Genomic DNA, 25519 nt, shown 5'->3' on the forward strand with positions numbered 1-25519 from the left:
CAATAAATGTAATACACATGTAGTCTAAACCTTAATTCTTTTAATTTGTTAATGTTGAATATATTCAGTTTCAGTATAAATCGTTTCTTATTTTTCTCCTTTTTCAGTTCTAGTTTTTTTTAATGTTTTTGTAATTAGCTCTCATTCATTATCGATAGTCTGACTGTTCGACAGATCTTGTTTTTCTAGGACCTTAGCCGTGGCGTCATTTTTCACTGACTGGGCCTACAATTATGAAGGTCACGACAAAACCACGTTCAACGGCTGACGCAGTTGTCAAATTTAACAGTTTACGTGAAGTTACCTCCCTTGAATTTCACCGCTCTTCTTAGTTTTTTTTTTCAACAGCCGAACCAGAAATACCACCGCGCATATATAACGAAATATAAACGCAAGAAAGGATTATTTAATTATTTTTTAACCAGTTAATTTATTTGGATTCGTTGGAGTTGCCCAGCCTGAAGCCCTGGGAACATCTACAGAGAACTTTCACCCAGAATATCATGTCGGATAGCCGCAGGTAAGTTGTAGTAAGTCGAAAGACGAACAAATGTCCAAAATGACGACCCGGTCTCAACATTTCGAGAAAACTCAAGAAAGAAAAAAACCTCATTTACTTATTATTAAACAACAACATAAAAATCGTCTACTAAAATCTTTTAAAAACGTCCAATGCACAATTTTTAAACCCAAAAAATATAATTATTTACAAAATATTTAAATATTATTTTGTAAATATTGAATGATGACGTCAAAACGGCGATGAATGAATTTTCTTTTTTTTTCTTTAAAATTAAATGGTTTAGTTTTAACTTTTTTTTTTTTAACTTACTATTTAACATAACCGCAAATCTAATGTTTTTTGTTGAAAATTAATAAAACTATCTTATTAGGTTCAGGATCCCCTTATTTAATTGCTCCTCACGTCCCCATGAGGGCAGAGTTGGAAAACTCCAGCTCCCACAAAACTGGCACTTTGAGTAAAAAAAAAATATCTCAGTCTAGAAGATTTCTCTTTCACTGAGGAAGGTAAGATACTTCACTTTGCTCCCTAGTCGCACGCAGTTTGTGTATTTTTCTCGCGGCGACTTTGATAATTACGCATTGAATTTGTTGCTTATATAGATCAACCCCCATGGCTGCTCATATTGGGCCGGTAAAATCCACAGTACTTGTGCAGACTAGGGTCAGGGACTGCGTTATTGTCAGCATATTCCGGGCAGATTACTAAAAGAATGAAGGTTCTGAAAAGCTTAGTCAATGAAATTACAGCAGCCGACAATTGGTAACAACGATATGTTTTATTTTAATGGTATTTTATTTTAATTGTTAGCTAAAATAGTAAAGCCCATACGTGTTAAGAATTAGCTTTTTTATATAACGTTATTTCAGCACGGTGTGTAAACTGCACCAGTAACTTTATTTATTGAAATTGCCATCTGATGACTATTTTCGATTATATATTTATTGCTTTAAGTTTTAACTTGTTAGCGTTTTAAACATTGGCCATTATTTTTCGTTAAAAAAGAACTTTCTGGCAGTTTATATATTCCTGTCCGGAATATGCCGACGATAAAGCAGCCCTTATTCTGCATACGAGTTACAAAACCATATAAACACCTACCCACCTGAAAAAAAGAAAAACGCTTAATGATTTATTTGCATATATATATATATATATATATATATATATATATATATATATATATATAAAACAATAATTACAAAAAAAAAAAAAAAAAAAATCAACAATTTACAAAGTAAAAAACCCCATTCCAATAATGTAAATGTTTTTTTCATGTTCCGTTTTAGGAACCCGGGTTTTGTTTTGTGTGCATTACGGGCAACCATGAGGCCTGATCTTTAGCACCTCTAACATTAAATAAAATTAAGGAAAAATAAAACATTTTGGCACTTGTGCAGTTTAACATCCCCAAGCAAATTTAGAAAGCTATCTTCGTTAATTTTTCCTCGCGCGGACGGAATCCTCTCAACATGAAAACAATTTGCTTGGCTTGCTAACTGCACTAGGGCCCGAATTTTTAATTCTACTTGAAGAGTTTACGAAATTCATTTTAACCTTTTGTTAATGGTTGAAAACAAAAAGAAAAAAAAGGGCCTTTAAACTGTTGAATTGAAAAATCGTTCAAACTAGTTTTTAAAATTCTTAGTAAATCCTTATGTATTTAAAGATTCGGCCAATGTAGCCTGGTTGTCCCATTGAAAACTTACCTGCAAAGTTACTTTTTGTTGATATTACCCTAATTTCCCCATATTAAGAACGGTTTTCGGAATAAACCTCCTTTGTAGGTAAATCTTCAGCGGGACAACCAGGCCACATTCACCAAAGAGTGGACGTTTTGCAATCTTTTTACATCCAATTTTATAAATATGGATTAAAACCACAATTTTAACAACTATAGGTCTATAAAATATTGCGTTTACTAGTGCCAATTTTGTGAAAGCTTTTTAATGCGATTTGGGTTTGTACACATAGATTCGAAAAAGTTGTCAAAAAAAACGTTATCAAAGGCAAGATAAGTTACTTTTCTACCTAACTGGATAATTTTCTAGTTTTGGTACTGGTCGCGGTAAGAGTTCCCTGCCGAACACCCTCAAAAAACAACAATTTCTCCCCGCGCAGCCGCAAAAAGGACATGTTTTAGTTGCCATAGTAACAACACTTTTTATCGACATTGTTTTACTGTTTATGAATATTGAAATAAAAGACATTACTACACATTTATTAATAATATCTCACTTTTAATCACTTTTATCGACTTTTTAAAACTTTTTTTTTTACTCTTTTTAAATGACAACGTTAATGTTTATGAATATTGAAATAAAACATATTACTACACATTTATTTAATCTTTTTTTTTTTTTTACTGTTTATGTGTCAATTTTGAAATTATTCTTATATTGAATATTGAAATAAGACATTACTACACATTTATTAATAATATCTTTTTTTTTTTTTTTAACACGGGGAGGGTGTTTTGTACCTATTCTCTACTTTAACCTTACAATTGAATAAAAAAACATTAAACTTTAAGCTTAGAAATACGATTTAAAATATAGCGCGGATCAAAGTGCACTAGCACCCATATTCTTATTAATAAATGTTTAGTAATTATTTTTCTTTTAATATTCATAAACAGTAAAAACGTCGTCATTTAAAAAGAAAATGCTATTTAAAAAAGAAAATAACATTGATTAAACGTAAGTAAATTTATTATTCTATCATCATTTTGTGGTAAGTAAATTTCAAGAATCGAAAAAAGTCGATAAAAAGTAAAAAAAAGTCGATAAAAGTAAATTTCAAGAACCGAAAAAAGTCGATAAAAGTGACACAAACAGTAAAACAGTAAAAAAAAAAAAAAGATATTATTAATAAATGTGTAGTAATGTCTTTTATTTCAATATTCAATATAAGAATAATTTCAAAATTGACACATAAACAGTAAAAAAAAAAGTCGATAAAATTGACACATAAACAGTAAAAAAAAAAGTCGATAAAATTGACACATAAACAGTAAAAAAAAAAAAAGATATTAATAAATGTGTAGTAATGTTTTATTTCAATATTCATAAACATTAACGTTGTCATTTAAAAAGAGTAAAAAAAAAAGTTTTAAAAAGTCGATAAAAGTGATTAAAAGTGAGATATTATTAATAAATGTGTAGTAATGTCTTTTATTTCAATATTCATAAACAGTAAAACAATGTCGATAAAAAGTGTTGTTACTATGGCAACTAAAACATGTCCTTTGCGGCTGCGCGGGGAGAAATTATTGTTTTTTGAGGGTGTTCGGCAGGGAACTCTTACCGCGACCAGTACCCTAGTTTTTTTTTATTTTATTTAATGTGACGTTTATTCAGCTCGAAAAACGGTGTTTACCGATTTATTGGAAACTTTAAAATGGCGCCCGACTCTCTCTTTGACACGATAAGTTTGGGGAAAAGAGGAGTTATAAATAAAAAAACTAGACAAAATACTGTTAGAAATTCGCTCAATATGTTACCATAAACATAGGCTGACATATTCAGTGGGTTTTTAACAGTATTTTGCATATTTTTATTTTTAACTCCTTTCCCCAAACTTACCATGTTAAAGAGTCGGGCGTCATTTTAAATTTTCCAATACATCGGTAAACACTGTATGTTTTTCGAGCTGAATAAACATGTTACATTAAATAAAAATACTAAAAACATATCCACTTAAGTAGAAACGTAACTTACCTTGCCTTTGATAACATTAATTTGTTGTTTGAATCTGTGTACAGTAATACAAACCTGATTTTCATTATTTAAAAAATTAATTAGAAGCCCCCCCCCCCCCCCGAAAAAAAAACACGCTCTTAACTCTATTAACCTTAAACAAGAACATGGTTATATCTAACTAAAAGGTGTTACACGTTCAAATGTTATCTCGTTGAAAAGTCGGCGATTAATTTATTAAATTTATATGCGATACTGATTTCTCGCTCAAATTTCTAAATATTTTTGGAAGTGGGGGCTCAATTTTAGGGTGTTCATGCATAATCCTTTTTTTTTTTTTTTTTTCCATTAGAATTATTTTGGTACTTATGCGGAGAAGGTACTGTGCTTAAATAATATTTAGAAACCCATTCTTAACATGGATAGTGTTTTGTAACTATTCTGTACTTTCATCTAATCATTTAATAAACAAAAGATATCCTAAAAATTGAATTTAACTTGAAAATACTATAAAAATATAGCCTGGTACCTTCTTTGCATAAGTACCATATTGGGGGGGGGGGAGCTGAGGGTTTTTATCTTCAATAATATCGAACTAGCCTTAATATTGGATAAAATATCATTTTTTCTTATGAGAATAAAAAAAACATACAAAAATAATATCGAAGTGCAATTTTGACTGTACTTGTAAGATTCATTTCAGCAGCTAACACATTGAATTTTAATATACTTCATAACATATAGCAAATTAAGCCGGATTTTCATAGAAAATTAAACGTTATAGTTGGACTATGTAAAAACAGATGGAAACACAATTTGATAATAGAATATAAATTTCATTTACTAAAGTTTTCCATTTTTTTTTTTATTTCAAGAAAAACCGGTCCTGGATATGACCTTAAACTATCACCGATGGTGAGGCCCCAGCATGTGGGCTCTGGGGAGTGTGGAGCCACTACTTAATTGCCATTGTTCCCAGGTTCACTCTGACCCGGAGTGGTAGTACCTGTTAGGGTCCCAACTATGGGTTAAACAGAAACTGACTTGAAAAATATATTCTATTAAATTTTTTTTCTTAAATCACTGGATTCGGCATTAAATAACCTGAAAAGGGTTGATGTGCCGTAAATCAACCAACCATATAACCAACCATCAAGAAAGAACAATTAAAACCATATCTTTAGCTCATCACATTGATTTGTGCCCCTTTTTTCTTTTAAGATGAAACTGTTTTTATTAACAGCTACACTAAAAACTCGCATTACTAAAAATGGTAAACTAAATTAAAAGCAATTTGATTTTTAAAGAATGAGACTCGAGTAAAAAGTTACGTTTTTAACGAAAAAGGGTAAATTTTACAGTTCTGAATTTTTTAGATGAGGGCTGATTGTTTACATTACTTGTATTGATTGGACTATTGATCTCATCTTGAGTGTTATTTATGCAATGTTTCAATCGGTGTAGCCTCCAACCTTCGTCAGGCATGTTGGTCGCCATCTTGGAAAAGAGAAGAGAAACATTTTCTGGCTCCGTAGATGGTTTTGTATTCTAGGAGTTTTTTGTTTTTGTCGTCTAGACCGCTTCGGACTCTCCAAAAAATTCCAGCAATAACCTAAGTCAACCATGGTTCTCCAGAATGTGCTGCTGCCATTGTGCACAGAAATCACTTTTTTCATTGCTTCCAACGTAATAGATGTACTGAGACTGAAGCCGCTTTCAGGACTGCCAGTAACCACTGTAAAAGAGTAATAAAGAATGAGAGAGTTGTATGTTCAGTCCGTCAAGTTCAAAGTAGCTGAGCAGTGGCTTGGTTCCCACCAGTTTTAGTAAATAAGTTCTGAACAGAAATGTGCTCTATCCCAACTATCAACAGACCTAAGGTAATCTCCTCACCATCAGACAAACTCTTTGCCTAGAACTTTGTAGTTAATTCTACCCTTTGCGATCAAAGCCATATCTGAAAACATGTTATGCGACATACAAATATCTGTGCGTGATGTTGCCAAACTTACCAAAAACTTTGATTGTAGTAAAGCAACTGGCCCTTACAGTATTCCAATTATAGTGCTGAAGAAGCTTCAACTGAAACTACTTCTCATACTTACAAAGATGTTTAAGCATTGTCTTAAGGAGAATTGCTTCCCAACATCCTGAAAAACCTCATCAGTATGCCCTGTATTTACAAATTCAGGTGATCAATCCTCTCCCTTGCAGTACAGACTAATAAGTCTCCTGTGTGTCATGAGTAAGTTACTAGAATCTGTTGAATAGAGAAGTAGTCAACCTCCTCAGTGGCATGCAATAAGGTTTCCATTTTGCTAGATCTACAGCAGATGTGCCAACAGTTATATCTCAGGATTAATGAATCTCTCGCCGAAGGCTTCCTTTCTAGGGCAATTGCTCTTGACATATCAAAGGTCTTTGACGGGGTGTGGCGTAAAGGTCTACTCCATAAGATCTCCAGCTATCGTATAGCTAGAAATGTCTTAATTATTAAATCATAGATTCATAAGAGTAGTAGTTGATGGGCAGAAATCAGAAGCTCACAGTATTAATGGTGGAGTCCCTTAGGGGTCTATCCTGGTCCCAACTCTCTTCCTGATCTACATCAATGATCTCCCAAATCACATCCTAAGATCATTTGTAGACCTTTATGCTGACGACACTTCCATCTATGGCAACACTTCAAAGGCCATAAATGACCAAGTTCTCTGACTCTGTCTCCTCTGATCTTAAGCATGTGGTGCAATGGGGAAAGAGGTGGCTGGTTATTTTTGATGCATCTGAAACCTTTTTAAAAAAAAAATTATCGCTTTGTCAACCAAATTTTTTTCACACACAAAGAATGTGAAACCATCTATGGAGCCAATAACTTTTCTTTTTTTTCCAAAATGACGACCAGCATTCCTGACGAAGGTTGGAGGCTACAACGACGGAAACATTGCACAAATAATTCAAGATTAGAACAATAGTCCAATCAAAACTAGTAATACAATCGTTAAATTTTGCTTCTCTAAATTTTATGATCTCCAAAATATTTATAACAAGTCTAAATGGATTTTCTTGTGACTATTAGCTCAAATAATTAAAATTTTAATTAAAATCTAGCTGTCCCTACCCAACATTGCCCCGGAGTATTTTGCTTGGCCCAATAATTCTCTAAAATAAGAGTCACCAACCTAATAGGTCCCATGCTGTCAGCTAGGCTTCAACCACTGTCCCATCAACAAAATGTTGTATCCGTCTGCCTGTTTTACAAGTATTTTAATGGTAGGTGCTCCGATGAACTACAAGCCTTTATCCCTCTTTGACATAAAAACCCAAAAAGCCGCAAAATCACACCCTACGCAGTGGAAATCCCTAGATGTAAGAAAGCCTTATATTCTCCTAGTTTCTTCCCTAGGACTGTTAGACTTTGGAATTCCCTTCTGAGTTCTTGCTTCCTGAACTGTACTGACATGCAGAAGTTCAAGTGTAATGTAAACAGACATCTTGCTGCTCAACTCCCTATATAGTATCTCTGAAAATTGTCCCAGATAGTAGCTCCTTACATAAAAGTGGCACTGTGCCTTGTTCGGGGGCGAAAATACATTAATAAAATTTAAAAAAAAAAAGGTTCTTTGATATGTAATTTTTTTTTTTTTAATTTTTTTTTTTATTCAATTTTCACCCTAAACAAGGCACAGTGCCACTCTGAAGCAGGGGGCTACTATTAGGGACTTAATTAGCGGGGTCATTATGAAGGGAGAAGAGTAGAAAGATGTTTGTTAACATTACACTTGAACTTCTGCATATCATTGCAGTTGGGAAAGCAGAATCCCGGAAGGGAGTTCCAAAGACCCGCAGTTCTGGGGAAGAAACTATTGGAGTAAAAGGCTTTCTTGCACCTAGGGATCTCTACTGTAAAGGGATGAGACTTAGTAGCTTGTCGGGGGTAGTTACGCCGGGGAGATACAAGTGTTTGCAGTTCGTCAGAGCATTCACCATTAAAGTATTTGTAGAACAGGCAGAGGGATGCAACATCTCGTCGATGGGACAGAGGTTGAAGCCTAGATGACGGTTCAGGACCTATCAGGTTGACGACTCTCTTTTGAACCCTGTCCAGGAGCGAGAGACAAGCAGCAGATGCACCAGCCCAGATGTGACAACAGTACTCCATACATGGGCGAATGGTTGCCTTATAGAGGTATAGGATACTGTCAGACGTAAGTAGTTTTCTAGCACGGTAGAGGGAGCCAACCTTCCTTGCAGCAGCCTTGGCAATGCTCTCAATGTATCTATTCCAGTTCATATTCCCTGTAAATGTTAGGCCGAGGAGTTTAAAAGAAGTACTTTCAGGCAATGTGTTCTTGGCCATTGCTATTGGTGGTAGAGAAGGTTTCTTGTAGTTATTGAAGGAAACCAGCTTAGTCTTAGCAGCATTGAATGTGACCAACCATTTTTGTCCCCATTCCACTATGGATTGGAGGTCATCCTCTAGTGTTTCTGCCATTTCCTTGGATATGTGTTCATTTGTTTTCCCCTCATGTCTGTTATAGAGAGTGGTGTCATCGGCAAATATACCCATCTCCGAAACAATTTTATCAGGGAGGTTGTTTATGAATATCAGGAATAATAGAGGTCCAAGGATAGACCCCTGAGGTACTCCCGCATTTATGTCATATTGTTTGGATGTACGTCCGTCGAGGACAACTTTGATTTTTCTATTACTTAAGAAGGATTTAATTACATTATGAATTCTTCCAGTGATTCCATATGATCTAATTTTTCTTAGAAGACCATCGTGCCATACCCTGTCAAAAGCCTTAGATATATCAAGGGCCACCGCTCTAACCCTCCCATGTTTTATCCAATGAACGGTATATACGTTCAGAAACTACAGTTAAGATATCTGCTGTTGAACGGGCTTGCCTGAATCCATATTGTTTGTCAGTCGGGAGTTTAGCAGCTGTTAGGTGCTGGACTAGGGCTTGATTAACTAAGGACTCAAATATTTTGGCGAAAAGTGGGAGGAGGCTAATGGGGCGATAATTTAGTGGGTCAGTTCTTTCACCAGAATTCTTGAAGACTGGTACCACAGAGGCGGTTTTCCAGCAGTCGGGAAAACAAGATTCATTAAGGCATTTATTGTAAAGTTTGGACAGAACTGGAGCAACCTCGGCATAGCATTTTTTTAATAGCACAGCCGGGATGAGATCTGGTCCACATGCTTTTGAGGTGTCTAGGTTTTTTATAATAGCATGTACCTGAGAAGGGGTGATTTTTAAATCGTCAAGTGTGGCGTCTGTTCGCAGAGGAAAATCAGGGAGTGAGTGGTGTACCGAGTTCAGTGCGGAGTTTGAGGCAAACCGACTGGCAAGCAGATTAGCCTTGTCAGTTGCCGTGCAAGCAACTTCATGATTGTTTGTTAGTGGGGGAATAGTTGACTGTCCATTATTAACTACGCTGTTGTAGATTTTCCAAAAATCCCGGGTTCCTAATTTCTGTGCTTCGATGCGCTTTCTGGTGGTTTCAGAGTAATCTTTCTTAGCTGTCTCTATCACTCTCTTACAATTATTTCTAGCTTCTATAAACTTCTGTTTATTTGAGCTGGACTTATGTCGGTTGAATCTGCGGAATGCATGCTGCCTTTGACAAATGGCAGCTGCACAAGCAGAAGTAAACCATTGGGGAGAGTGGGGCTTGCTATAGTATTTCCGTGCGGGAACATGTGCTTCAATAGCAGTTTTGAACCATTCAGTTGTCTCATTTGCACACTGTTCCGCTGGAAGAGTAAAGATATTTTGCCATGGGGCATCTCTGATGAGCTCCCTGATGGCTTCCCAATCAGCCTTTTTGTAATACCTCGTTGTTTTGAGTAGTGGGTCTTCAGTTTTAGGGCGAGAATTTAGGCTGATTTCTACCATTATCACAGCGTGATCAGCATTCCCAAGTGGGCTGTGGGCATTTGTTGTACAGTCATTGGGAACCGTTGTCAGAAAGAGATCTAGAAGTGAGGCATGTTGATCGTGCTGGTCTGGGAAACGTGTGGGAAATGTAACCAACTGAGATAGGGAATGGGATATAGAGAAGCTATGTGTTGCGCTACCAGCTACGTCTGTGTGATTAGAGAATCCTAGCCAGTTACTGTGGTGGACATTGAAGTCACCAAATACATGTATTTGTGCGCTAGTATCAAGGGAGAATGCTATATCTATGCTGTCTGAGACTTTGTTTATTAGGGTACAGTCTTGGTTTGAGGGAGAGCGGTAGAGAAAATACAAGTAGCTAATATTGTGTTGCATATTTAGTCTGAAGCACATAAAGGCCTGGCCCTCTGATTCTAGTTTTATTTCTCTAGTTAGGGGGAGGGTGTTTCGAATATAGACTCCAAGTCCATGCATATGTCTGTCCGAGTCCTTACGGTAGAGTGGGAGATAACCAGGCATGTTAAAGTGGTTAGAGGGAATGGAGGAGTGAAGGTTAGTTTCACTTAATGCTAAGATATCCGGGGTGTTTACAAGGAGAAATGACTCGACATCATCTAAGTTAGTTCTAAGCCCGCGGATATTAGTAAATGCAAGCCTTAAGGGAGGAGGCAGGTTGGTTTTCTTTGAGTTTGGTCCTGGTTTAAACGTAACTTTTGCTTGAGCTGTCATTTCATTTTATTTTATTTAAAAGTTTCAGTTAGGGTGGGTGAGTGAGAGGGTGCTGGACAAGTAGTTGTGCAGAATATCAGACATGCAATACAAGTAGACCATCAGCTGTCCTCACCCACAGGATTGTGGCCTCAGGAACGCCCACCGGGGATGAGTGCAGGGTCCCTTTCCATGCGTGACATGGCACTACAAACATCCCGATATTTTACAACTGTTGATGGAGCAGCCGCTCTAAGCGCTACCAAAGAGTTAGGGCTCCTTATACTATCAGTCGGAAATAGCAGCCAGGAACTGTCAATCCGGTACCCTCAATCCATTAGGCAAAGCCAGCCCAGTCCAACTGCACCGACATATATGGCACTGAAGCATCCCACTGTGTCCAGTTTAGGGGGATGGGATGTGGTGGGAGGGGAAAAGCGGCGTTCATTGCCCTAGTCAGGAAACAAGGTCAACCACTGGGTGATTCAGACGAGTCCCTGTGATAGTACCTCTACGCCTGGCCAATAGGCAAAGAAAGAGTATGAAAGCCGGGCGATAGACAGAGCCCATCTCCTCCTTAAGCAGTTTAGGTTTGCCAACCGGTGATATGTTTGAGTCACCAGCTCTAGGAAGGTTGTCGTCCAGGACTGAAGAGGCCTCCCTTCCCTAGGTTTAGTTTCAGAGTTTTCCTTCTCCTAGACAGATGACCTGGGAAGACCTACGGGTCCATCAGCTCCGAGGGGGTTCACCCCGCGCCTGGGTCCTAATCCAGGTATTTCTGCGACCCCGCATGGGTAGTTAATATTTATTGGTTATTTAGATTAATATCTCCTGAAAAAATCGGGCATTTAGGTTAGCTTCTACAGAAAATTTTCATTCCTCAAACGTGGTTAAAAAAGGGCATTATTATGCTTTCCATTTTCATTTTTACTGGGAGAGGGTATAGGTAAAAATTCATGCAGTGGAAGCAGCTAAATTTGCTACAGTATTGGATCGAGAGAGACGAGTTAATGTATGGTTAGATATGGTTTAGTAGGTTTAGGAATGTATGGTTAGATATGGTTTAGTAGGTTTAGGATTAGGATAAAGTGTTAGAGTATGATTTACTTGCTATTAGAAATTCTTTTATCGAGCATTGTGGAAAGGAGTATGTAGGAGAGACGGTGTAAGTAAAGTTCAATTGTCCCCAATAGAAATGGATATGCAAGATTTTTAAGATTGCTGGTGCATTTTATTTTTTATTGCTACTCAAGGTGGGAGTGGACTAAGTAACTTCAAAAACATTCAATCTTTCAACAGAAGGATTTGCTAATAATTTTTTAGCTAAAATGCTTCCAAATTGTGAGAGTTCACAATGAAATTCATTATTTCATTTAATTACTAACAAGATTAAAATGGCTAACATGTTTACAAGATAAACTGAAATAAATTATGGTAAATATAATTTCATAAATATTTTTAGCAGGTGGGTGGTGATGCTTGACTTCCAAAACTTTCAATCTTTCAATATGAGGATTTACTAAAAATCTTAAAGCAAATTTAAATGCATCCAAATTCCTTTTTAAATTTTGAGAGGTCAAAGAATAATTTTATTTTTGAATTACTAAGAAAAGCTTAGAAATGGCTGACTTATTTTCCTGAGTGTTTGTGTGTTAAAGTTTGGAACTTTATCAAAACTTGTTTAAAATCAAGTCAATTTTTCAAAAGGGCCAGAAAGAAACTTCAAACGATTCATGATGGGGAAGTAAAATTATTTGTTTCATCAGAGGATGACCGTTTCTCTCCCCCACCCCAACACACAAGCAATTTTAAAATTAAAAAATTTTCTTTAATTTGCAACTACCAGTAATTTGCATCTTTCATTCTAATTAAAAAAATTTTTTTTTAAATTATCCAACTTTAACTGCCTGTTTGACAAGTACAAATTAAAAAAAAATTCTGTAATTTGCATCTGCCAATAATTTGCATTTGTCTCTCATTCGCTCAAAGAATCGTCAACCTAAAACCTAATAGGTATCACACTATCAACCAAACTCCAATCTCTGTTGCATCCCTGTGCCTGTTTTACAAGTATTTTAATGGAATGTGCTCTGAACTCAAAGTTCTTGTACTCTTTCGGCGTAAATACCCTTGACTAACTAAACAAGGATCAAAATTCCACCCCTACACTGTTAAAATTCCTAGATACAAAATAGTTTATTCCCTCTAACTACTAGACTTTGGAATTCCCTCCCGGGTTCCTGCTTTCCTGACTGTACTGACATGCAGAAGTTCAAGTGTAGTATGAACAGATATCTTGCTGCTCAACTTCCTAAATAGTATATAAATTTGGTCCCAAATAGTAGCTCCTTATGTCAAAGTGGCACTGTGCCTTATTTGGGGGGGGGGGGAATTGGTGATAGTGTATAACAGGAATGTGGGGAGTTGAGCAGCAAGATATCTGTTCACATTATATTTAAACTTCTGCATGTTAGTACAGTTAGGGAAACAGGAAATGAAGGGAATTTTAAAGTCTAGTAGTCTAAGGGAAGAAAGTATTAGAGTAGAAGGCTTTGTGGCAGCTAGGTACTTCAACAGTGAAGAGGTGGGATTTTGTTGGGTTAATCAGGGGTATGTACATATAGGGGACACAAATAAAAGTTCATCAGAGCACATTCCATTAAAGTATTTGTAAAACGGGTACAGTAAAAGTTGAATAATTTATTTTAATAAAAATTATAAATAGACGCATAATAGAGAGTAAGATTACTCAAAGGAACAGTGCCTATATCTCGTGAAAATGCCTCCTAACTAGATTTGCTATAGAATTAATATGAGGATCAATATTTACAAATAGATCAGAACACCAGCAAATAAATTGCAATATGAATAACTGTCAAAAAAAAAAAAGTGTAGTAAATCCTAATACCACACATCCAGACAAGATTCGGTTTAAAATTCCAAAAATGCTTGCTAGAATTGAACATGTGGCATAACTGTTAATTGTGTTGATTGACAACCAGATCTGTGACGGCCTTCTGTAGTTTGACGGTTCAATCCTTATTACAGGCAATAATACTTTTCTTTGTTTTTACTCCAAGTAAGACATATTGCCACTTGGACATAAGTCTATTATTTAGTATCATGTCTAACAGGGGAACTGTAGGGCGTTGAGCAGTGAGATGTCTGTTCACATTACATTTAAACTTCTGCAGGTTAGTACAATCAGGAAATCAGAATGACAAAAAAATTTCTACCTGATCATGGCTGACAGAATGGAAACAATCTACCCATGTGGATTTAATAAAGGGTTTAATTAGAAGTTCTGTACAGAATTCTGAGTGTAACCTGAAAGATTCTCACCTTTTGAATGGAAGATTCCCAAAGGTTACGTCGGCCGAAACGTTGTGAATGTAATGACCAAATTTAAAATAGTTACAAATTGGAATAGTCCAAATAATCAAAGTTATTTTCTGAAAACTTATTTTTATTCACAAATATTTTCAAGGTGCAAAAAAAAAAAGTTTTTATATTAAGAACAAAATGATTTTCAAGAAAATTGTCGGCTCTTCTATTTTAAAATATTTTCTTTTGTATTCTTAAAAACACCTGGTTTGCTGGTTTCTAATGGCTGTTGCTGAGGGGAGTAGGTAAAGGTAGTTGATATAGAAAGATCAAAGAAAGCTGTTGAACAAATAAAACTATCCTATGAAGGAAATGAATGTACACTCGAGCTAAAAAATTGCCCTTTTATGAAAAATTTTTTTAACGATTTTATCAAGTGGTGTCCTGCCTGGTACAGGCATTGACAGCGCTCTCTCTCTCTCTTTATCTCTCGCTCTCTCTAGGCATTCATGAATTCATTTTTGCTCATCATTTTTTATGTTGCCCAGGTATTCAGACTGTCAATGTATGTTTCTCGCTGTTGTCCTCTGCTTCTTCTACCCATGATCTTTCCTGTCAAACTAATTTGTTCTATTCCGCTCTTTCTGTTGACATGGCCCATAAACCTCATTTTTCTTTTTCGTACTGTTCTTATTAAACCTTTCTATTTCTAATACCTCCTGGTTTGTTTTCTTTTCTGTCCAGGATATCTTCAAAATTCTCAAGAACAAAGTTTCAATTGCCTCTAGTCTTTTTCTCATGGTGTTAGTGATTGTCCAGTCACAACCATATAATAGAACAAACCATATGTTCAGAGTATTCTGAAAAAAAAAAAAAATCCCCTGGACTGATCACCCAAAATCATTTTGTAAAATGTTAAAAAAAAAAAGTTTAATTATAAAACAGTATTCTGAATTTCTAAATTCAGAATACTGTTTTATTATGAAGGCAAAATCTATCACATTCTTAAAAGAATCACAAAATATAAAATTTAAACATTTTTTAACATTTTACAAAATGGCTTTGATCAGTTCAGGGGATTTTTTTTTTTTTTTTTTTCCTCAGGGCCCCAAAATTAATAAAGATTATCCTGTAATAACTTATTCCCTGTTGATTGTGGTATAATCCTGATTCGGTGCAGTTTGAGGAGGTCCATCCTCCCAGACTTTGAGAAGGGGGTTAGTTTATTGCTAATTGCTGGAGGTGCCACTGCCAAGAAATCCCGATCGGGCTGCACAGGCATCTTTTTCAGGATGAGTGTGCTTCCTCTGGAGTGCTAATTTTTCAATTCCACTTTTTGACTCTGATGTAAAATTTCTCGTGGTGGGAGAGAAATAAATACCCAATCTCCCGTTTGATAATGCCATACAGGATTACCATTGTAAAAAAAAAAAAAAAAAAAAAAAAAAATTAGATTTTAAATCTAATATCTTATCGTATGCGTATAGATATTTGTAAAACTTAAACAATGACTTACATAATATTTTTTGTAATGCAATTAGCCACAGAATTATGACCGTTCAAAGTTTGTTGGCAATTTATAAAATTTGCTGTCCTGTGTGTTATTGCTTCAGAAACCAATTTTTCAGAATATAATTGAAATGCACGCTTTGAGAAAGTAAAAAAAAAATCTTTACAAATGTAATGTGCTCTTGTGATAAATGAAAAATTGATTGTGATGGAATCAATTATTAGATCAAACCATCTTAAACATTAGGCAAAATTTCATTACCATTTGTAAAAATGACATGCAAAAGTAATATCAGCATTACATTGTGGGTGAAATGGTCACATCTTTTTTTTTTTAAGTGGCAACTAGAAATAATGAAACGCTTATTTATTTATTTTTTTTTTTTGTGATTTTTTTTTTTTTTTTTTCCCCAAAAACAATTTTCTAAAGCTCATTACTGAGTGAAACATGTCTTTAAATAAAAAGAGCAAAGTAATTTTATTTAAATGGTAAAGTTTATTAGAACGATAGTTTTTAAAAAAATTTTTGATCGGTTTAAAAAAAGCACCTGTAGAAAATAGAATGTTTATAACTTCAAGTCTCAATATGAAATTTAGTGCATATTTAGAATTATTAAATAAAAAATTTTTTAAATATAGAAAAATCTTTGAACGCATTCGTCATGGAACGATGTCTTTCCAAAAAATCATGTGGGTTAGGCTAGTAACTAATAAATGGAAATATTTAGTTGTCAAAGGTTAACTAAAGATAAATTTGTCCATAGAACTCTGAAATGCAATGTTGCTCGTATGATTCATTTCAACAGCTAACACATTGAATCTTTTTAATGATTCCTAGCAGATTAGAGAACAAGCTAATAAAAACACTCATATTTGAACACTGAGAATTTTATGGAAGCACAACTTTATAATACAGCAAAAATGCTTTTTTTTTTTTTTTTTTCATTCACTAAAGTTTTTAAGTTGGATTCTTTTTTTTCTGTAAAAGAAAACTTAATGCACTATATTATGAGCGACTTTTTTTTTTTTTTTTGTATGCATAGATGCACAATATCACTTGCACCAATTTGAAAAGCATGAATAATTCTCTTTAAACTAGACTAATATTTTTGTATATTTTTAAACTGGTAATATTTTTTTAATCAATATTAATAAATTTCTATTAACATATGTTGAGCTAGAATAATTAAAACAGCTACAGAGATACTGACAAGTGTTTGTCAAAGTAAATGGGCTCACTCTACTAGACTAAAAAAAAAAATGTGAACACTATAAAATGGCCATTTTATGTCAGATTTTTTTTTTTTTTTTTTTTTTTTTTAATTCTTTGCTAAAATGCTTATTGTTATTCAGATGAAGTAACATGAAATATTATTTCAAACAAGATTAAGAAAAGGCTCCAAAATTGAGTTGCATCGTTTTTTATTAAAATTGCTTTTTTTTTTTAGTTCTAGTTGGAATCTGAATCTTATAAAATGTATCGGTATTGTCTTGCTGAGAATTCATTAACAGGAAAAATGAACATGAAAAAATTTAAAAAAATGATTCAATTGTTGCAATGCATTAAAAATCGAAATGACTCAATGGCATACATAGAAAGAGGTTAATGTAAGAATATTTTTTAATTTTTTTAAATCTAATCAAAAATAAGTTATGAACATTTTTGTGCCTTGCACATTTGGATATTTTTCTGTCTTTAAGACCATATCCGTTTTTGACACATTTTTTTACATTACTTTTTTAGTGAAAATGCTATATTAGTCCCCCGACAAGAGTGGACCTGTAAATTCACCCTTGTCCGTTCGTTTGTCCGCATTTTTCTCAATAACTACGCCTTGGAATTTTTTGAAATTTTGCACAAACATTAAACATGATACGGGTAAAAAGTAACTAAACGAATTTTCCAGTAGCCTTTCGGGATAAAATGGCTAAAATTGACACTTTTGTGCTTGCTAAAAAAAATTGATGCCTTGGATTTTTACAAAATTTTCTGTAACTGATTTCTATATAATTTTGTCTATACTTCGCGATAACTCTTGGGTGTGCCCCAGGGGCTCTCTTTAGGGCTAATAAAAACACTCCATTTTGGGGACTATTTTACCATATTTGTCCAAAATTTTCTTTGTATGTCTATTTAGCATTTTTGCATGGTGCTGAACTCAAATTTAAATGTTAAAGCTTTGGGGCTAAATGGGGGAGGAGCAATGATGGACTTAGTCATTTCTTTTTTTTGCATGGTGCAGAACTCAAATTTACATATGTAAAGGCCTAAAACTATACAGTTTGTTCATTTTCACCAGAATTTGACGTCCCCTGGAGACTTTTTGAGCTAAATGGAGGCAATTGCTGAACTTTGTCATAAAACACAAGATTAAGCAATGAAATTTGTCGTAAGTCTACTTATGTGCAAGGAATCAGAATATGACACTGAAAATCTCTAGAAATTAATAACTTACAAGTAATATACTGCAATGTCATAAAAATTCTATGTATCCATTAAAAAAAAATGTGAGAACTAAAGTTGAATTTTAATGTATTTTATATACAAGAAACTGAAATCTAATACTAGGACTGTTAGAAATGAATATATTGCAAGATTTCTTTGGTATTATTTCAGATTAACTTGCTAAATTGCCGCCACTTTCCTCCTTAAAATGTGGTCTTTTTTAGGTATTACATATGAACACACTGTAAACTTAGCAGAAATAATAAAATAAAAAGAATAAAATAAAAATTTAGTGTTCCATCCGGTAAAGACCACGTGCTTCCTTGTTTAGTGTTTTAAATCTTATGACGGAAAGTATAAACACTTCTCCAAAATTAAAACTCTGAAGACATTTTGTCGTTGAATCCACAGGTTTATTAACAATGAAGAAGGTAAAAACTGAAAAACAAAAAGAAAGAATAAAGTAGAATTAGTGTAAAGTTCAGTGTGAAAGGGGGAAGCAGAAAGTGCTTAAAATATGTTGAAATTGAATAAGTCCAAAATACTAACGAAATAGAAAGTAAGAATTAATCAAAGTCTAATGTGGAAACAAAATAAAGGATAAAACTTACAGCGGAAGTCTGACGTCGAGGACAGAAAGGTAGAGGCGAATAGCAGTTACACTCTCGAGGCTATCAACCCATGGAAAAGCGAGAAATGCCAGTTAGCGGTGAAGGGTCAAGTTGTCCCCTCCAAGGGAAGGGTGAGAGCGATAAAGAAAGACCGAGTCACGGCATTTAGTGTAAAATTATCTTGGATTTTAAGGCTATGATAACGTTGTGGGGCAGTCTACCTGTTTTCTTTGTCTAAATGAAAAACATACGATTATTACATTCAGAGATAATAAATTCCTGATTCAAAGGAATGAATTATGTATTAGCTGTAAACATTTCCAATAGCTCACCCTTGATAAGTATAGTAATCACCTAGTGAATTATCCATAACTCAATAAAAACTTTTCTTGTATGACGTAACATGCGTACACACAGTGTGTGTGTGTGTGTGTGTGTGTGTGTGTGTGTGTGTGTGTGTGAATTTTCCAAATTCTAAATAGAAACAGCTGCTTGCATGAATAGCAAAATTATTTCCAGACTTAATCTTGGAATTCAGCTGCTTTTTTTTTTTAATACTTGCTTGATTTTTCTTTATCCAAAGAATTTTAGTAGATTGGAAAGTCAATGTTTTGTAATATTGCTTATGTCTACTGCATCGAGTTTGTAGGATAATCGAAAGGAAATGAAATTGGAAAATTAAGTTAATCTGAAGGAAAAAAAGAGTAGGGCGGGGGGGGGATTAGTTTGGATTTGGCACAAGTCTATAATTTTTTTTTCTCTTATTTTGCATTAACCTTTAAAAATATTATTTTTACTATTCCCTCCTACCTTCATCCACTTCTCTTACAGCATAATGGATTTGCTATATAAATTAGCCAACAAATATGTTTTTAAAAGAATGGAAGACATTAATACTAATTAAATATAAGCATTTTTAAAGTAAAACAAAAAGAAAAGAAAAAAACTTTTCAATTTAAAACTTATAAGCTAGTAGGACCTGTATTCTAGTATTGCCCGGGAAAATGAGAAATCATAACCTAGAAATAAATTAATCAGAAAGTCTCTTTTCACCTTAAATGCTAAGCATTTATCCACAAAAATAAAGGAAATAGTTGTAAATAGAATTTTGAGTAATAATCTATATATCTAAAAGTGAAAATGGCTGTCTGTACATTTCCCTACCAAATAATTCTGTCAATTTTCGGTCTACAGACTCGAAATTTGATGTGAGGGGTATTAAAATTTGGGAAAATTTGATTGTCAAAGTTCAATGATTTGACCTTTGAAAACTCTACCAAACTCCGTCAATTTGGGGTCTAAACACTTGAAATTTTAAATGTAAGTTACTTCGATATGGATCTAACTTTATAATTTGATTTTAGCCCAAAACAAATGTTAAGGGGGTCAAAATTGGGGTCAAAGTTTCTTTAAAAATTGACCTCTGCGGTCTACCAAATTTATCAGCCAATTTCTGGTCTAAACATTTGAAATTTTACATAAAGGATATTCAGAGATAGGGCAAGCTTTTTAATTCGTTTGGGCTGAAAATTTGAGCTGCCAAGAGGTCAAAGTTCAAAAGAATTGACCTTTGTGTTCTCTAGCAAACTACTAAGCCAATTTTTGGTCTAAAGATTTGAAAATTTACATAACGGGTATTCAAACATGCAGCAAGCATTTTAATCAGTTTTGGCTGCTAAAAGGTCAGTTGAAAGAGTTAACCATTGCAGACTCTACCAAACTCCGCTGCCAATTTTTGGTTTAAACACTTGAAATTTTAGATGTAGGTAACTTGGAGATTGGGTAAACATTTTATTTTGATTGATTTGAAACCAAAACAAATGTTAAGGGGTCAATTTGGGTCAAAGTTTAAAAAAAAAAAGATTACCTCTGCGGTCTCTACCAAATTACTCAGACAATTTTTGGTCTAAACATTTGAAATTTTACATAAAAGACTATTCACACGTAGGGCAAGTTATGAACAGTACGTAGGGCCCAAGCAAAGTCGGTCTAAACTGCTAGTAAATAACATAACTAATAAAATGAATGCAATTATTAAGTGAAACAAAATAAACCTGAATAGTTAAGAGTTTAAGATGTTGATGGAGTTTGCTTCAAGTATTATCAAATGTACATATAAAGGTAATTTACAGAATGCAGAAATGTAACAGATCGAGACAAACTGAGGCAAATTAGGATGTAATGGTGGGATGAGCTATACAGATTCATCTTTCATTAATACAATCTATATATAAATGACTCCAATATACAAATACATTTGAGCAAATTAGGCACAAGGCCATAAAGTGTAGAGTTGATGGTGTCAGATACTATACTTTGATCCAACCCAAAGACCAAGAAGGTAATCTAAAAACATAATAGAAGAATCACCAAATCAGTTTCATAAAATCTCAAGCAGGTCATCGCATCGTTTTGGGCCATAAATGTTCATGAAAGTGAATAAACTTAATTCATTGCATGTTGGTCCCTCGATAAAGGAGGAATTGGACAAGTAATTCACTCCCGTTTGACTGTTCACACTTTTCTCAATAACCACACTTTTCTCAATAACCACACTTTGTGCAAAATTAAAAATCTAAACATTAGTCATGGTGAAAGTAAATTTTTGCCAGAACGGATTTTCTAGGATAATTTTGATTGATTCCCTAGGGGCCATTATAGGCGTAAAATTGCCCCCAAATCGTCTTTTGATTTGTTTGTTTGCAACTTTTCTCAATAGCCATGCCTTGAAGTTTTTGAAACTTTGCACAAATTTAATCATAGTGAAAGTAAATTTTTCACTTGTGGAGGGGGGGGGGACACATGCTCAGCTTACTTTTTTTACTACTCCTATTCACTCCAAATAAGGGCACGTTGCCATTTGGATAAAAGTGCTATTTTTGGACCATGTTTACATGTTTGTAGGGAGTTGAGAAGTGAGATGTCTGTTTGCATTGCATTTAAATCCTTTAAATTTCAAAATGTTGGTACAATCGGGGCAGCAGGAAACAAAATTCCAAAATCTCGCAGTTTGAGGGAAGAAACTATTAGAATAAAAAGCTTTCTGCCATATAGGAAATTTTGCAGTAAAGGTGTGGGATATTGCAGCTTGTCAGGCTAAGGGTATTTGCATCGAGGGGGCACAAGTGCTATGAGTTTGTCAGAGCGCTTTCCTTTAAAGTACTTGTAAAATAAGCACAAGGGTGCAATATTGTGACAATGGAATAGTGGTTGATAGTGCAGGCCCTGTTAGATTGGAGACTTTTTTTCAACCCTGTTGAAGAGGGAGAGATCACTGGTGGAGGCACCAGACTAGATGTGACAATATTCCATACATCGGCAAATGGTGGCTTTGTAGAGATACAGGATACTATTCAGTGTTAGTAGTTACGGTAAAAGGAGCCCATTTTCTTTGCTGCAGCCTTGGCAACTTATTCTTAAAATGAATCCAGGACATGTGCTTTGTATTGCTGTATTACTTGTTCCTCCTATTTTGTTTTTGTTGGTAGACGACAATATTTTCGGACTGCCCTGTTACATAGATTTGTCTTTATATTTACTTGCCTCCCCTACAAGGGCAAAATTAGACATGGTCAGTTTTTAATGTGGGGAAAATCCAGCTCCGTCCCCCAAAAAAAGGCACTCTGGATTCGAATAAAAATATAAATTGCTTCACTATAAAAGGCTTCTCCTTCACCTACTGAGGACAGGATAGACCAAGTGTAGTATCAGAACAGATACTACACTTTGTTTCTAGCTAAAAAGCCAAGCGATTTGCAAGTGTTTAAACACTAACATAGAATGTTTGTTGGGATTTTTACCTGTTTAAATATACAAAGGTTTGCTTCATGCTTGCATATCAAATGGCATCGCAAGAGTAAAGGAACAAAACGATTTAGATCGAACAAGAGTTTATATAACTTGAAAATAGACAAGAAATGACAAACAAGAAAAATGTTTGTTGTAAAAAGCATGGTATTTTGCAGACGTTCAGATTTCGTCATGGTAACGTTTCTGGTTATTTTTACTAAGTCCCCCCTCCCCAACTTTTTTACTAAGTCCCCCAACCCCAATCTGTCTGTTTAGGTGTTCTGTTTTAGTGTTATACCAAGGAAAAGTTTCTTCTGATTACTACTTATGCAAATACCAGTTTAATTTTGAAACTGTACATTACAAAAAAAAACTAGTTTTTATTTTGAATTTTTTTTTTTATTAATGGTTTTATTTTTAATAAAATATCAATCTTTTTGATATTTTGAATTTTAAGTTTCAAAATAGAGATGTTTTATGCACACATTTAAAATGTTTTTATTGTATAAAACTATTAATTAAACAATTTTCAACGATTAAAATACATATTTTGATTATAGCATATTTTATTAAAAATGAAACATTTCAAATTAAAGACTTTAGTTTTTTTTGTATTATGTAGAGTTTTAAAATTAAACTGAAAACCATCCCCCTAAGTAATCCCAGTTATAAAATTCCCACTTATGTTTACTACGCTAAAATCACAATGACACGTATATGTATACCCATTAACTCTTATCCTCGAGTGGCCCCTGGGCCTTGATAAGTGGTGATCTCCATGTAAAAAAAAGTATTAATCAGAAGGGATTTTTCCTCAGTATAACATTGGAAAGACTTTCATGAAACAAATCTGAAGTCTAAAAGAAACTTTTTTTTAGTAAAAATAACCAACATTCTTATTGTTCCATGTGAATTCAGAAGATGGCCTGTGTGGATTCAAGTCTTCAAATAGAATTCCTGGTGGACCATGTGCATCAGAAACCCATAGTAACACGTTGGCAACGCAGCTCAAAGAAGCTAGTCTTTGTGACTGCTCTTTATTGTTTGGAGTGTTTGGAGGTGTGTATTGAGGAAAAAATGAAGAAAAAAAGCTTGCAGGCAGGCTTTTTTTTTTTTTTTTTTTTTTTTTTTTTTACATAGGCATCACCACTTATCAAGGCCCAGGGGCCACTCGAGGATAAGAGTTAAAGAGTGTACAGTAGGCGATTGGACAATATAGTAATTGTCAGTAATGGAAATTACATGACCAGAAGTTCGGAACGTTAAAATTAGGCAAAGTCAATTCAACCGATACGATGACTTGCAAAAATGGCTTGCAAAAAATTAACCTGTCCTTGTAGAAAACTGTCCAGTTGAGGGTGAAGGAATTAATGTTTTTGGCCAATTTTTAAATATTTGTTGTCGGAGATGTTGAGCTTCAAAATGATACAGATTTTGTGAAAATCTATCACTTCTGTTGAAAGTTTTAGGCAGACATGCATACATACATACATTTAAACAGACAGGTGAGATTGATATTATAGACTAGCGAGGGGTACGCGGCATTGCCCGGGTTTTCGGAGGTGTGTGTGGAAACTCCGGGGGGGGGGGGGTGTAAAAAAAAAACATGTTTTGGTAGGTAAGTATGAGGATCGAACCCGAACTGTTGAGGCAAAGTTGTAAATTAAAGTTTGAAAAAAAAAAAACGTGCGACGTTAACCATTGCCCCACCACGAGATGCTTACAGAAACATGTTTGAATTTATTTAATTACTTGGATTTGGCAGGTGCCCGTTTTAATGACTTAATGAGGTCAAGTTTGACTGCAGGATAGTATTTCATTTACTGCGGGAATGCTTCCCAAGATGTTATAAGAAAAAGACTAACCCGGAGAGCGACAAATGTTGAATATTTATCTTCCCAAAGTTGAGCAAATTAAATAGACAGGCGAGCTTCGTTGTTAACTGTGAGATATTACGATTTATATGTGATATAAAAAGTTTTAAAAAGTTGTTAGGCGACCGACCGCTTCTCTGAAAAAAGCCTTTTGTAGACATGCAGAAAAAGTGAACACACATACAAACATACATATATTTTCGCTTTTATTTATAGATTGAGGAAAAAGAAACCGAAAGTTTGAAAAAGGTATGTGTAGCAGATGTGCTAAGTAACAGCCTATGATTGGTTGTTTTTCATTCAATCATATGGGATGTGAAAAATAAATCTGTTAGAATAATTTTCAACATTCTCGCCTGAACACCTGCTCCACAAACAGGAAAAACAATAATTTCATATTTTTTTAATGCTGTATGCAAGGGAGATAACTTTGTATGGATCATAATATTGGATTATTTCCCCTTTCATCATGGCTGATTCTTCTACACATGATATTTTATGGCCGGTACAATTATTGGGCATACATATTAATGTTGAAATAAAAATTCTTTTAAAGCTTTTTTTTTTTTTTTTTTTACATAAACAATCAGTGAGCATTTTTATTTTCCACAATTACTCGCTTTGCATATGGTGTAGGGGTTGGTGGCATATGAAACGTGAAAAACATTGTAGGAGGTGCATAGCGGCCATTAAAAATAAGAACTTTAATAATTCAACTTACTATTTTTCGAAACTTATTTACTTGAAAAATGTAATTCAAACCCTAATTTACTTTTTTTCAATCAAAGGAGCAAAGACCAAATTTTAAAAAAATAAGTTTTAATAGCAAATTATGCAATATTGGTTTTTAAAAGCGGTTTTCTTTAAAAAAAAGAGATAAAGAAAATCAACATATTTTGACTTGTTTCAATAAATATATGTATATACAAATGCCAAAAAAAAAAAAAAAAAATACTATTAAATGGGTAGTTTCATTCTCCATTAAGAATTTATCCATATTTATATTTTAAATTCCATGTATTTTTTAAATAAAAGGATTTTTAAAGCGAGGGTCGTAGAAAATCACTTTTTTTTTTTTTTTTTTTACATGGTGGTCACCACTTATCAAGGCCCGGAAGCCACTCAGGG

At 34.2% G+C, this 25519-nt stretch overlaps 1 protein-coding gene across 4 annotated transcripts in view; it reads left to right on the forward strand.

Annotated features, from left to right (window-relative positions):
• The first annotated feature begins 292 nt into the window (after positions 1 to 292).
• Positions 293 to 25519, forward strand: part of LOC145277581 (BTB/POZ domain-containing protein KCTD21-like) — a 75508-nt gene continuing 50281 nt past the window's right edge. The window contains exon 1 of one of the 4 annotated variants that reach the window (XM_080129084.1): positions 293 to 520. In XM_080129084.1, coding sequence (XP_079985210.1) covers positions 504 to 520 — 17 coding nt within the window. In that variant the 5' untranslated portion in view covers positions 293 to 503. Of the gene's footprint in view, positions 521 to 549; positions 1030 to 25519 lie in introns of those variants that run through there. The other 3 variants (XM_080129086.1, XM_080129085.1, XM_080129088.1) reach the window with 3 other exon arrangements.

This window comes from Euprymna scolopes, chromosome 6, assembly GCF_053919585.1.
Source record: "Euprymna scolopes isolate OS-2025 chromosome 6, ASM5391958v1, whole genome shotgun sequence".
NCBI classification, from domain to species: domain Eukaryota; kingdom Metazoa; phylum Mollusca; class Cephalopoda; order Sepiida; family Sepiolidae; genus Euprymna; species Euprymna scolopes.